Genomic DNA, 16,105 nt, shown 5'->3' with positions numbered 1-16,105 from the left:
CCAAAGTATTGGTATTTAAGCAAGGTGTCCAGAAGTATTGGTATTTAAGGAAGGTGTCCTGAAGTATTAGTATTTAAGCAAGGTGTCCCGAAGTATTAGTACTTAAGCAAGGTGTCCCGAAGTATTGGTATTTAAGCAAGGTGTCCCGAAGTATTGGTATTTAAGCAAGGTGTCCCGAAGTATTGGTATTTAAGCAAGGTGTCCCGAAGTATTGGTATTTAAGCAAGGTGTCCCGAAGTATTGGTATTTAAGCAAGGTGTCACGAAGTATTGGTACTTAAGCAAGGTGTCCCGATGAACGGAAAAATTAATGCTGTCTTAATGAACTACAGGAATTGAGTTTTTGCCAGAAACTCTGATCCCTACATGATACATCTTTACAACCCGATTTTGTAGATCATTAATATTTCAAACTATAAATTCTGGTGTAAGTTATAAAAATTGAAAGTTTACCCAATCAGGTTATTAAGAATTACAGATTAAAATTTGTGCATGTGGCAAAAAATCAATTCCTTTCCAAAGTCCTGTGTATATGTTGTCAACATACACTGTGTCCCACGAAACATGAAAATTTAAAGGTTTTGAATCATGTATTCCTAATCATGTGCGAGAAGTTAATACAGCTGAACAGATCGGGCTCGAATTTTTTATATTTTATGGCAACTCACATTACCCAAGATACCTATGGCTGATCGAAATTGAAAAAATTTTTCCGGAAAAAAAGTAAAATTTTTTATTTTTAAAATACACCAATTTTGCAAATAAAACAGAAAACTCGGCGAAAATTTGAGTTTATCAATTACAAAGAAAAATTGTGACTTGGTCGAGAATTAAGCAACACTTAAACACAAAAATTGTCAAAAGAAAACGGGATGCAAAGCGCCCTATTAGCATATTATCTAATATTTCGTCTTGAAAGTGCAATATTTAGTGAATCAACCTGTAAATGAATAGATTTGTATGCGTATCCATGTTTACGAGACTCTATAAACCAAAAAACTGGAAATGGTCCGTTATCTTAAAAACACTAGGTCTACACTCTACAACCAGGGGCGTTAATAGGAATTTGTCCATGGGGGGGGGGGTTAATTTTTTTTACTTTCCATGTGACGGGGGCTCGCCAAACGTTGGGGCCTTAAAACCCCCTGGAAACCATAGATTTTACTAATCTAGGGTGGGGGGTTGAGCCCCCATATCCCCTCATGTGTATGCCTCTGTCTATACAGATGCAGAGCACGGGTAGGAGCCAGTTTATAGATTTGTCCTGAAATAAAAAAATCCGGAAATAGTTTTTAACATGGCCGACACTGACAAATAACCCCAAAACAAAACATTTTTCTAGTTTTCCAGAACTAACTTTCTGTAAAGTTACGGGAATTTTACTTTACCACCAGGGTAGCCCACACTAATTTTGCCCATAACAAAATGTGTGAGAATGTATGGATGTTTTCTAGGTCAAAATTGGCCAAGAGAACCAATCGTTAAGTAAAATATGTAATTTCCCGAAAAATTTGTTGTGCACAGTCACAATTTTATCAACTCAAGATTTGCTAGTTTTTTTCGCGAAAACTTTGCAGAGCGGGATGTTAATGTACTTAATTGTCCCAAGGGAAAGTTAAATAACATAAAATACCGCTGTTAATCATGGGTTGGTAAAAATGGACAAAAAGAGGTTACATCAACATGATAATAAGATAATAACTAAAATGAATTCTTTAGAAAATTTTATGAAATTTTAATGAATTTTCTTGTAAAGTTTAATTCTAAGTTTGAAACTAGTGAAAAATAAATTCTGTATAATGAATATGATATCATGCCACAGGAATGAGACAAATTTAACTTTAAGTAAAGTGTAGATTTGAATCTGGCTCGTACCTTAGAGAGATATTTAGAAAACTAGTTGAAATGCCCGGCGTTGCCTGTGGAATTTTAAACAATCGATAGGGTACCAATGAGTTTCCTCAAAAAATTTCCGCCAATACGGTCCAGCCGTTTGGCCACCTATAGCTGACATAAATATATACATAAATAGTAAATAAATAAATAGAGCTTATTAAGATAAAAATACATACATAAATAATAAATAATAAATAAATAAATAGAGTTTATTATTGTAATATCTAAATATATGACAGTTCAACACAGACTCTTGTTATTTATGGATCGTATATATCTGGATAGGTAGAGAGGATAGAGTTTGTGATAGATTAAAACAGCGCATTTAAGCTGATAAGGACTAACGAGGAGTTTAGGCATATTCTACGTTATGATGAAAATACATACATAGATAAAAATAAATAAATAGAGTCTATTATGATAAAAATCCGAGGACTAACATTCATATATAATTCATACAAACACATAAATTCTCACATACAAGGCATGAAACATCATGTATAGTGAGATTTCGAAATATACATTAAAATGTTTTAGTTTGAAGCTGATTCTTTCAATGCATATATACTTTGCTTGTCTGTCTGTTTGTTTGTTTGTAACCAATAAACGTAAAAACGGCTAAACCGATCGGGCCCAAATTTTGTGAAGGACCTCGCGTGACCCCAGGGAAGGTTTATGATGGATGCTCAGAATTACAAAAAGTTGTCTTCAAAAGTTTTTGATTTTTGTGAAATTTTGAAAATCCGCGAATTTCTTTGTTGTTGTTGATACTGTACGAGACTGTACAAAAGTTAAAATTGAGCATGGATGCGAAGCGCCCTAAAGACCTTGTATATGAGCGAAGATTTTTCTTATATAGATATATATAGAATATAAGCCAGTTTAGATCAGAATGAGGCCCCATTAATAATTTCCGGAGATAGGTTAGAGTAGCCCATAAGCTTAACTATACAAATTTGTTTGTAACTAAACCGAATTTAACAAGAAACATTTGTTATATATCGCACACTTAAAAATTGTTTAGCTACAGGTCTGAATAGCTTGGGTAAAAATGTACTTAAAAATAGACAATAAGTTTGGGTTTCCCGACTGTAGATAATCCTAAGAGGAAATAAACATCTTTTAATATATTATCTTATTCATATAGTATTATGGAGATATTACATGTTGTATCTCTGTATAGGAAATAGAATACATATTGTATATCTGTTTAGGAGATAGAATACATGTTGTATCTCTGTATAGGAGATAGAATACATGTTTTATCTCTGTATAGGAAATAGAATACATATTGTATTTCTGTATAGGAGATAGAATACATGTTGTATCTTTGTATAGGAAATAGAATACATGTTGTATCTCTGTATAGGAGATAGAATATATGTTGTATCTCTGTATAGGAGATAAAATACATGTTGTATCTTTTTATAGGAGATAGAATACATGTTGTATCTCTGTATAGGAGATAGAATACATGTTGTATCTCTGAATAGGAGATAAAATACATGTTGTATCTTTCATAGGAGATAGAATACGTGTTGTATCTCTGTATAGGAGATAGAATACATGTTGTATCTTTGTATAGGAAATAGAATACATGTTGTATCTCTGTATAGGAGATAGAATACATGTTGGATCTCTGTATTGGAGATAGAATACATGTTGTATCTCTGTATAGGAGATAGAATGCATGTTGTATCTCTATATAGGAGATAGAATACATGTTGTATCTTTGTATGGAGATAGAATATATATTGCATCTTTGTATAGAGATAGAATAAATGTTGTATCTCTGTATAGGAGATAGAATACATGCTGTATCCTTGTATGGAGACAGAATACATATTGTATCTTTGTATGGAGATAGAATACATATTGTATCTTTGTAAAGGAGATATATACATATTGCATCCTTGTATGGAGATATAATACGTATTGTATCTTAGTATGGAGATATAATACATATTCTATCTTTGTATGGAGATATAATACATATTATATCTTTGTATGGAGATATAATACATATTATATCTTTGTATGAAGATCCAATATCGTTGATATAAGATACATGTTGCATCTTTGTATCTAGATAGATACAATATATAATGGATATAAAACTATTTTAATTATTTTATATTAACTATTTTTATTATTTTAATAACTGTTTTTGTATCATGGAGAAAGGATACATGTTGTATCTAGATACATTATTATAGATATAGGATACACGCTGCATTTTGTTTCTAGATACGCATAATTTATGAATACAGGATACATGGTGTATCTTTGTATCTAGATACATTTTTATGAATATAGAATACATGGTGTATCTTTGTATCTATAAACAATATGGATATAGGATGCATTTTATAGCTTTGTATCTGGATACAATATCATGGAGATAAGATACATGCTGTATCTTTGTATCTAGATACAATGTTTAACCATTTTGAGATCCATGTCGTTAATCCATATATATTCTGTCAGAAATTCCAATTTGCATTTAGAAACTTGGTTAAAAGTTGAAAACAAACTGTCATTTTGTCACCTTCCAGTTTAATGAAAATTTTATCATTATTTATTCATGAAAATTTTATAATATAATTTTTTCTCTAAAATAGATAGGTCGAGAGAACATAAAACATTCTAGAATTAACTACTTTAAAAAAAGATATATACTAAGGGTTGAAGTTGTAGTATGGGTTGAGATGGTTTGAGGGGGGTGGGTATGGTAACCTACTAGACCGGTAGACGCGGTATTATTATTATAAAGATTTATTCACACACAAAGATATAAATACATATATAAATGGTGTAGTTAAAATTTGTTTAAAATCAAGTGATAAANGATCCATTGCACAAGCATAAACTGCTCTACCAGCTCTGTTATAATAATCCACTACAGAGTTGACCCCCCAGCTGCACATTGTAGTACTGGCTAGCTTCTGAAACCCAAACTGAAGTTCATCTGTGGTCAGCTTATCAGAGTTTAGAATTAATATCAATTGTATACGTAAGATCAGGCCATATAGTCGCCTGACTTCAATACGAATCCTCATCCGGCGTTTCAATTTTTAAATTGTTTTTTTTTTCATCTTTATATTCTACATAATCATACTGTGCATTTTCTGTCTTTTCTCTCAAATAAGCATGTAAAAATATAATTTAATTGTAATTGTAATTGTAATGGTAATAAACAAAAAGGTTTTATGCAGCGATAAATATAGTAAAACGTTGAAACCAGGGGCGTACAAGAGCATTTGTGTAAGGGGAGGGGGGGATTTTTTGTTGTTGTGCCCCCCCCTTAAAAACACCTTTTTTAACTATGTAAACTATTCGATCATATACACACTTCCATATTACAAGTGTTAATAGATTTTTTATGTAATTTTCTTAATTGGACTCATCAGACACTCCCTTTTAATACTGTGTTGTAAGCTTCAAGGGGTGAAAAATAGAGATGAAACCGTTACTTTAAAAAAGCTATATTTTCATATAAATATAAATAAAATAAAATCAAAGATATATTTACACCGAAGGAAGAATTGATTAAAGCTTTTTTAATGAAACTTTTTAGTTCAGGGCAGAAGTGAGATTGTAAAGTATTTAATATATTTGTGCCCCCCCCCCTCTCCTCAGGGTGGGCACGCGTAGGGCAGTACAATACATATGAACATGTTGAAATAGATTTCTTAGTTCTGAACAATTTATGATTTTGTTTTTGAATTGAAAAGATTTGTTTTAGACCATATTTAGACCATATTTAGACCATATTTAGACCATATTTAGACCATATTTAGACCATATTTAGACCATATTTAGACCATATTCCAGAACTGATTTGGGTTTAAAATCAGAGCCCGTTTGTTTTCATTTTAATGGCAAATATTTTAGAAATAAATTAAGGTTTTAAAAGATTTTTAAAAAATTGTTTATTAGTATTAGCTGTTGAATGAGTTGTGACACTGTGAATTAGACAGAAGGTTATGCGACATTCCTGGAACGACTTTGTGACCTCGTAATTCCTCTAGATTTGATTTATGCACTTAAATGAGAAGAGAAAATTAATCTGGCTATATATTAAACATTCATACAATTTTGGTTCTTCTCAAGAGCTCTTCAGTAAAAGAGATTTATTTATGTTTGACGTTGTAACAAAGATTGCAGTATTTTTGTTTATAAACAAGGTTTTAGTGAAACGAAGATTAATTACTGTGTAATTTTATAACATATATCTCCTATACAAGATTTAAGGGAAATCTAATAAAGTGATTTTAGAGTCTATTTTATTATCACGACGTTAATTTTAAAACATAAGAAAAAGAGCAATAACAATATGAAAACCATGAGACAATAACAATATTAATAATGATAATGAAAATTAATCATATAATGATAACAATATATAATAATTTAGCCAATTTGGAACAGTAGTTTTTTTTATAGCTATTATAAACAAATATGTAGATATACTAAATTCAAGTTACCATCTATAAATAGTAACAAGGCCAGGGTTTAAAATCGGAATTCCGTTGCGCGGAATTAAAATCCCTTTGCGTTGGAAACACTTTAGTATTGACCCCTAAGTTTTATCTCGTCCTTCGCGTCTCGACCTTTACAAACCAATCAATTTAATTATGCAACTATTTTAGGGTCGATAAAAGTAAACAATTTAAAAAATTAAAAGGACTTAGAAATGAAATATATATATTATTAAATAAAATAACATTGCACAATTTCCTGTTATTTATGATTGATTCCGAAATGCTTGCAAAATAATTTTTTTTTAAATTCGACTTGTCATAAAACTTCCCTTGTTCGTATGAGTTACCACAAAAACGTGGACTTAATCGGTTCGGCCATTTTGATATATATTTATATTACATATAGTGTACACATGTCATGTGCGTGTGTCTGTACCAAAAGGGTGTGTAAAGTTTACCGAACCGAAGGCGTGTACTGTAGGTATATACAGAACAGACGAATCTCGGTATTTGTACAGTCTAGGAGAGCACATCTGCTTATTGCTAATTGTTAATATACATGTAATATATTATTTACATATTTAAGTCAACACTATAAAGCCAAATTTTCATGCAAAGAATATAATTTGATTAAAGTTTACAATAAAATAGTCGTTATTCAGACTTAATTATAATTGACGACATTGTTCTGCAATTTCCTTGACTGTAATCATGTTGTGTGTCTGTGCCAAAAGTGTGTGTGTAAGGTTTACCAAACTTGTCTGCAAAGCAATGCGACTGGCTTTCTCATGCCAGACCAGCGTCATTTCCTTTCCCTTTATTCCTATTCCCTGAGTGTACATTGTACACGATACTGTAACTCAACGTGACTGACACATATTCAAAAAATTTTATTTGAATTTGTATATTTCTTAAATATAAAACATCTTGCAAACTGGACTGCTGTGGGAAATTCAACCTGATGGGGCTTTAAGGCTTTCAACTCCCCATTTGGCATAAGCAGTGCAGTTAAGGGTTTCCTTATGTCTGCTTAAGTTGGAAAACCTAACAAAGGAAAGCAGGGATCTTCTACTGAAATCTCTCAAACCTTTCCCCCTCCAAACTTCCTTATATCTTTCCTACCTGTTCCACAATTTAATGTCACAATAACTACTTGGAGAGGCCTCAAAAGGTAGAAACAAGAAACAAGAAGAAAAAAGAAAACTGAACAGGAAAAATGGAAGGGAACTCTCCAATGATAAGCTTCACACTATCAGCCTTTACCTGTTAGCAAATGGAGACACAATTGGAGAAACCCCTTTTCAATTATTAAAAAATATGGGACTGGAAGACTTCCCCCCCCACCCCTTTACCCTGAATCGATAATACACCAGGAATATGTGTTTGAATGCTGACTTAGTTCAAATGTAGTTGCTGGCTTATCTACCATGTGTAAACAAAAAGGAGTGGAGAAAAATAGGAAATTAGGCAACTCAACCTAGTCTAAAGTTAGCATCTCGGCAACAATGTTGTTTTGAAGAAAATAGCTTTACCAATTCCTTGAAAATTTATATCAATAAAGTTAAATAGGATGTCCAAAATTTTTGTTTTCAAAATTAGCCGAAATATGATATGAAAGTTGTACAAACAAGAAGAAAATGAAGAACAAGAAATATAGAAATGTCAAAATATTTGCATCTGCTATCATATAGCTACTTAAAGAATATTGTTAAGAATAAAAAATAAATTTTTTTAAAAAAACAAGGGTATAGATAAACAAGGAAAAGTCCGTCATCCTTGATCATTAAACGGTTAAAAGCGCTTGTGAATCAGGGATTCCCCTCTTTAAATGGAATGTCACATTAATTTACGCGAACAGTCCCTTTAAGAGCTAAATTTATGCAAAAAAATATAAAAACTGGTGCATGAAGCAACCAAGGTGCTAAGGTTGTAAAATAGAACCTTCAAAGAAGAAAAAACTTTATTATCAATAAATCATGAGCTTATTTTTATTCATGAAACCTGTTTTTAGTGGAATGCTCCAAAACGTTTTGCAAATAATATTTCAAGAATTTAGACCGGCAAGGCCTGTCTTTTGAAGTATCTGGAGAACCACGGTCAATCCATCAGTATAGCGTGTAACCCAGTTCTACGATACGTAACAGAATTCAATACGCATATTTTTTATCAATCTTAACTAAGTCATCCATGGTTCGCTGAACACTTAGTTTTGTGAGTATCTAATTCTTGAGGGACTGTAAGCGTAATTTAAAGTTATCCTCCATGGAAAGATGGCAATGCTCGATTCCAAACGGTAGCCTTGAAACCTTTTTCTGATCAAGTATGAATTATATATCAATGTTTTAAAAATTGATTTTTTCAAGTAACTGAAGCATGTCTGCTGTAGAAAATAAAGGAATGATCAGAATTAAAAACTGTTAACCCTAGAAAGACGACATATGGATCAGATAAAGATTTCAAGGGTACCGTTGTGATTCAGAAATTACCATGTTAGCATGATGGGTTACTTGAAATTACGCGCATACTGTTTTATTTAACCCAAAAATATATTCATTAAAATAATTTTTTTTTGGAAAATAACAGTTATTTCTTTTTTAAACTTTTACAAAATGATTTTTTATATGGAAAACTGAGGAATAGTAATAAATATTTCTTCTGGTTCTAAAGTGTGCAAGTAAGGCTACTAAAAGGTTTGTTAAAAAAAGGCTAATTCGTTGCAACACTTCAAAGTTTACCAAATCTTAAACATTTTCGGAATTCATTCCAACGTCTGATCTCTTGAAGGTAACTCTGGTTTACTGGTTCAACAAGTTTTCTTCAGATGCTTAAATCTATTTTGTCCAGATATGCACTTCAGATTGGAAGATTAATGTTCTACACAAATCATGGGAAAAAGGTTGGTTTTTTAACTCAGAAGCCAGATGAATGATGTAGATTAAAATCTTGCAACGACATACCTTTGTATTTTTATTGTAAGAGGGTTGTTAAGATTTAATCAATAAAACATTAAAAAAGAATGTTTTATATACCTAAATTAGCTAAACTAAAAATATACTAAAAAATGGATTGTTTTAAAAATTGAAAGGGACTGAATACTTATTTTTAACAATAATGAGGCCGAACATTTTATGATACTTTTTACCCCAAAATAGTTTTAAAAAATCACCCCTGAAATTATCTAAAGATCCGTGCAACCTGAAATCGTAACCATGCTCTGCTCTCTTTAATAGGCAAGTTTTTACCCCAAAATAATTTTAAAAATCACCCCTGAAATTATCTAAAGATCCTTGCAACCTGAAATCGTAACCATGCTCTGCTCTCTTTAATAGGCAAGTTTTTACCCCAAAATAATTTTAAAAAATCACCCCTGAAATTATCTAAAGATCCGTGCAACCTGAAATCGTAACCATGCTCTGCTCTCTTTAATAGGCAAGTTTTTACCAGAAGTTTAAATTATCAGTAGAGTTTGAGGCATAGTGCTCAATTTCATTTAGAACCATTTGTTGCATGGTGAATCATATATTATAAATTGTTAATGAACATCACACCATAGGTCTGCTCACTGCACAGCAACAACATAATATTTTGAACATTCAGCTTACACAAGCGCCCGGGCAGTGCGTAATCCTTTCATGTAGTGCCGCAAACTACAAGCCAAGACAATTTAAATTACAAAAATGCACTATAAGATTGTGTCGAAGCAGAATTTAGGAACAAAATGAGAGAGGTGTTTAAAATAATGATTTTCGTATGTAAAACATGAACTAGTCGGACCAATTTTTGTTGGAATAAACTTTTGAATTTGACCACACAAGTATCTCTTAGTAGTGAAAAATATCGACCTAAATTGAATAAAAATGAAAACGAAATTTTTCGCAAGAAAGTTGATCATCCAGCTTTCTTAGCCAATTAAATCTTTACCACTAGTTTAACAAAGATAGTATAATTGGTAATTTGTTCGACATCTTGACTAAGATTTGGATTTTTATATGAATTTCATGACTTGAAAACGTTACAAAATTGAAAACCTCTTTCAAAAAATAGTTTTGGTTGTTTTTATTTAGTCTTCCTTCAAAGAGAGGAGTGTGGGGGGGGGTAACAAAAGTCTTTCATAATAGGAATCAGATATAAAGGGTAAAGAAAAAAACAACTTTAAAGTGAAAGTTTCAATTTTTCAAGGAACACCCCTCCTCCCCATTATACATGTGGTTGCCTGTCTTTTCGTCAAAGTTCCCGAAAAATAGAAGGTTAACCTGTATAGTAGCCAGAGATATCAATTTAATTAGATTCTGAAGCTCAGTTTCCAGTTTTCAGTGGTAAGATTTAATCTTTAAATCCAGTTAGACAATTTAATGAAGCAGACAAGAACTAGGCGTTATTAAAGCTGACCTTTTAGAGGGGGAAGGGGCTTAATTCCATCCAAAATGATGTTAAGCGGAAAAGATATGAATTTTCGGATAAAAAGTTGTTAAAAAACCTTACATTTGGGAAAAAACTGGTTTTCACCCCCGTGCAGTGTGGTTTTGAAAATTATGTTTCATAACGTTTAAAATGAATCTTCTTGTTCTAATGCATCATCTTTTTTTATTAGTTAGATAGTGCTTCATTGTGCATTTATAGATATTATCTTATTAAAAATATTTGATGCTTGTTCAACTAGTTTAAGAGCCCTGCCATACGTCATCATCAGATAAAGATTTGCAGAAATACTCGAGGAACAATTCACTGATTTTTCAACATAATTAATGAATTTTCTATTTTTTATCATTTTCTTACTTTCTTTACGAAAAACTGAAAATGATAAAGATTTTCCATAAACATGATTGAATGAATAAAATACACGAGCCATTCTTAAGAGAATATTTGGATGTTTTCTCATTTTAACTTAGTACACATAATTAGAGAGATTTATTTCTTACTATAATTGAAAATCATCCATGTTTCATTGAAATTGTCTTTAATTCAGATAAAAATAAATCGATCACAGTTTACACAATAAAAATTATTTATTTTAGGGCAAAGCGTATGTTTTCAGGTACTTGACTTATGGGATAAATTCTCAAAATATCTTGATGATGGCCTTTGAAGGGGGGCAATGCAAGGAAGATTACGGGGGGGGCAAAGCTAATTAATAGTAAGCCCTCTTTACAGGGTGGTTAAAGGTGCTAGACATCTCTCCTTGAAATAAGGATGAATCCTTGAAGGTTTCCCCTTGGTAGGTTTCCCTACTTTAACAAAGTACTGGGATACGCTGGGGTTCCTCAAGGTAGCGTCGTCTTCCTCGGGTTCTACCTCTTCCCATTCAACCTGCACATTTAACAGTAAACGGTGTACATGCGGTATTATACATTTAGGTACAGTACAACAGGTAACATAATAATATGTACAATTACAATGTACATTGTACATTGTACATTGTAATGCATAGTAGAAGTAAAGTACAAAACGGTACATTGGAACAGCAAAGCAGTGTACAAGGATATAGTACAGGGTACATTATCATGGGTACATAGGTTAAGGCACAACAGGATAATATATCAAGGTATCGCAGGGTACAGGATTACCCGCAAAGAATGAAACTTTAGAGAAGACTAGGTCACTAATGAGAATTTCTACCGTCTGTTTTAATTTATTCATGATTCCCTGCAACTATAACTTCTTCCTTTCTTAGCCAAATCCTTAAAAAAGCCATATTAAGACAAAATTTAAGGCAAAAGACTTAATTAAAATTGTGATCGTCATATTTGAAGAGTTTAAAGTCATCTTTACAGTATCATCTTTGTGGGAAACCCTTGGCAAGATTGTACGCTGTACAGTGTACATACAATATATATCAGGAAAATTACTTCCAGTACTGAATGCTACAAGTACAGCAGCTTGAATACATAAAATCATTTTCAGTTTTGATATGTCAAGTAAAGTATGCCAAACAAAGTAGAATAGAGTGTAGGATCTGAGAAAATATCTTTAGTATTGTCGCATTTATATAGAGTATAGATAAATAAAGATAAATAAAGGAGGAAAAAAGACTTTTTAATGACAAAAACCAAGGCAACTTTCTTCAATTGTAATTACAAATCTAATACACAGGTTTAAAAAAGAAGCAAATGCAGACAATTAGATAAATAATTTTGAAGATTTGAAAAAAATTAGAGGGTCATAACTGATAAAGACCCCCCCCTTTTTTAATACTTACTTTCCAACATAAATTAATTTCCCATAAAATCACTTCTTTTCCTAAACGAGCTGGGAGCGTCAATGATTTTTCAAGAAAATATATAATAATATAAAAAGAATTTTGCTGCTCTTGTTTTTATAACGAGGTTTATGGTTATCTCGTGAAGAATATACTTCATTGATAATTTAACCATATTTCTCTTAAACGGACAATATACTTCATTGATAATTTAACCATATTTCTCTTAAACGGAGAATAAACTTCATTGATAATTTAACCATATTTCTCTTAAACGGAGAATATACTTCATTGATAATTTCTCTTAAACGGAGAATATACTTCATTGATAATTTAACCATATTTCTCTTAAACGGAGAATATACTTCATTGATAATTTAACCATATTTCTCTTAAACGGAGAATTTACATCATTGATAGTTTAACCATATTTCTCTTAAACGGAGAATATACTTCATTGATAATTTAACCATATTTCTCTTAAACGGAGAATATACTTCATTGATAATTTAACCATATTTCTCTTAAACGGAGAATATACTTCATTGATAATTTAACCATATTTCTCTTAAATGGAGAATATACATCATTGATAATCTTAAACGGAGAATATACTTCATTGATAATTTAACCATATTTCTCTTAAACGGAGAATATACTTAATTGATAATTTAACCATATTTCTCTTAAATAAATGATTCCTGAATTTCGTATAGAAATGTAGCTTTTAAAACTTTTTTTCACTCTTATGTAACTATAACTCAATATTTGTACAGTTGCCTTTCTGTACATTTTGAAATCATACGACTGACATGGCTTAATTTATTTAAAAACATGTTTTTTAAATGCATGTAATTAGTTACGTCAGCTCTGCAGAGTAAAGAATACATATCGTTGGAATATCAATTGATAAAAGCACAATAAAACATCAAATCTTTAAATAATCTTCGAATAAATTGTTTCAGAAAATTTTCAGATTAAACAGGAACTACCTTTACACCCTTCTCATCAATTATCTTCTCCGCAGTTTTCCAACTAAACCTGCACATTGTACAATTATAAAATCAATTCACAATTTACACTACAGGAATTATAAAACATTGGAACTCAAAAACTGGATATAAACCTACCTAACTAAACCTGCACATTGTACAATTATAAAATCAATTCACAATTTACACTACAGGAATTCTAAAACATTGGAACTCAAAAACTGGATATAAACCTACCAAACTAAACCAGGGAACAGACCGGATATGAACCTACCTAACTAAACCAGGGAACCCAAATACCGGGTATATAACTACCTTACTAAACCAGGGAACCAAAAGACCGAATATAACTTACCTAACTTAACCAAGAACCAAAAGACCGGATATAACATACCTAATTAAACCAGGGAACCAAAAGACCGGATATAACCTACCTAACTTAACCAGTGAACCCAAAGACCGGATATGAACCTACCTAACTAAACCAGGGAACCTAAAGACCGGATATGAACCTACCTAACTAAACCAGGGAACCAAAAGACCGGATATAACCTACCTTACTAAACCAGGGAACCCAAAGACCGGATATAACCTACCTAACTAAACCAGGGAACCAAAAGACCGGATATAACCTACCTAACTAAACCAGGGAACCCAAAGACTGGATATAAACCTACCTGACAAAACCAGGGAACCCAAAGACCGGATATAAACCTACCTAACTAAACCAGGGAACCCAAAGACCGGATGAAAGCTCTCTTGAAGAAACTTTTTTGTAACTGGGTCTCCAGGATAACCTAAAAACATAAAACAAGTATTTTTCATGTCATTATATTTCTCCTTCTTCTTCCGTCTTCTCACCTCTACCCTCTGTTTACTTAAAAGAAATAACGTTATTTTAGATCACCACAAGAGTTCACAACAGCACCCTGTAAATCTTTGTCGTAACTTCTCCATATTAAGAAGTGTAGAATAACGTTACGTGTCTCTGTCAAATAAAATTTTCAAGTCACTTTAATAAAGAAACCATAATTAGACTGGAAATATTTGATTTGACAAAGATTTCAACGATCCTGGGCATGTCCTTCTTTAAATAGAATGTAAATGTAAAGGCCAAACTAATTCAGTTTTCTCTTTCTTCCATTTATCATTCCGGCCTTATTTCCCATGTACCTGATCCCCAAGGTCCTTTCAAGTCAGACCCTTCAGTGAATTTCCACTCGGAAAGAGCACGATCACGAGCAACCTAAAGTTCAAAACTAAATCACTAGGTGTCTCCAATCAATATGAAATCAATTCGATATCTTGCTTATTAAAAAGGTAATAGTTTCTTACAACAATTATAACTGAACAAAAACTAAGCACAGTTAGAAAACCTCATAAATAAATGTATCTGATGCTTATTTCTAAATGATACTTGTTTAATTTAATGATTTCTTCGATTAACGAAGCATGATTTGCTTGGTAAAAAAATGCCGCGTAAAAAGTGAAAGGTTTTAAAATTAGTAGAGAACTTCATTCCTACCTTGGCACATATACTGGCAGCTGAAACACAAGGATAAAGAGAATCAGCTTTCTTAGCAACTGTCATCTTTATACCGGGGAAAATACCCTCAAGCTTGGCCTAAAAAAACACACAAAAAAATGACAAACTACTGAACCTTTTTAAATTATCAAAGACTGCAGAAAATACTTCTGAAGTATAAAAAAGATATCTCATTGATCCTTGATCAGACAAAGGTTTAAAGAGAATACTTCAGAATCTTCGATATGCCATTAGCTCTACAAATAGAGAGGAACGTTCAATTACGTCTCAAGAGGCCGAATTTAGAGAATTTGAGTCACGTCTCAAATTTCAGAAGCAGCTCAAACATGGTTGGTTTCAATTGAAATTGTAAATTCAGTTTTTCAAGATTTGAGCCGTTGCTCAATTAGAACCGGTTTTTGGCGTTTCAGCGACACGGTTTAAATTCTTTAAATTCTGCTTCAGGCCATTTAAAGCCTCATCCCATATGGGCATTGGGCAACCCTGTCAGCAAACTGAATACAAACCTATCTGTTTTTTAGGCATGGGACGTAGCTTTGCGGACATAACATAATCAATTTAGGAGTTTTATATATCCCCCCTGCGCAAAGCTACGTCCCATGCCGTGTTTTTATCCAATTCTTGAAAACATGTTTAGGCATGTACGTCACATTTCTCACGACTTCGTTCGAATTTCAAACTTGTGACAACGGTGAAACAGTCCTGTTGTGTAATCCATTCATATTAGTTTATAAGTTGTATGATCCGAACTAGTAGAAGGATGCCGGTCTAGTCTACTGTACCTCCCCGTCTAGTGTAGCCAGTATGTGGTTAACCCAACCAATTAGCATCACTTTTTATTTTTAAGAATCATAGTACTTACTCTCCTCATCCTTGAGCTATCTTCACATATTCTTCATTATCCCCCCTCCTCCTCTTGTAAGTAAGTACTGGGATTCCTCTTTATCCTTGAGCTATCTTTTAGTCTTCACATATTCTTCATTATCCCCCAT

The 16,105-nt window shown here is 32.2% G+C and overlaps 1 protein-coding gene across 1 annotated transcript in view; it reads right to left on the bottom strand.

Annotated features, from left to right (window-relative positions):
• Positions 1-11,272: 11,272 nt before the first annotated feature.
• Positions 11,273-16,105, bottom strand: part of LOC111708887 (ribonuclease H2 subunit A) — a 14,647-nt gene continuing 9,814 nt past the window's right edge. Inside the window, exons 13-17 of the mRNA XM_023482395.1 lie at positions 15,093-15,191; positions 14,741-14,813; positions 14,286-14,364; positions 13,568-13,616; positions 11,273-11,686 (exon numbers count right to left, since the gene is read on the bottom strand). Of these exons, the coding sequence (XP_023338163.1) occupies positions 11,525-11,686; positions 13,568-13,616; positions 14,286-14,364; positions 14,741-14,813; positions 15,093-15,191 (462 nt within the window). The 3' untranslated portion in view covers positions 11,273-11,524. The remainder of the gene's footprint in view (positions 11,687-13,567; positions 13,617-14,285; positions 14,365-14,740; positions 14,814-15,092; positions 15,192-16,105) is intronic.

This window comes from Eurytemora carolleeae, unplaced genomic scaffold (genome assembly GCF_000591075.1).
Source record: "Eurytemora carolleeae unplaced genomic scaffold, Eaff_2.0 scaffold603, whole genome shotgun sequence".
Taxonomy (NCBI): domain Eukaryota; kingdom Metazoa; phylum Arthropoda; class Copepoda; order Calanoida; family Temoridae; genus Eurytemora; species Eurytemora carolleeae.
Note: the sequence above shows the minus strand (reverse complement) of the source record. Positions and strands in the feature narration are given on the sequence as shown.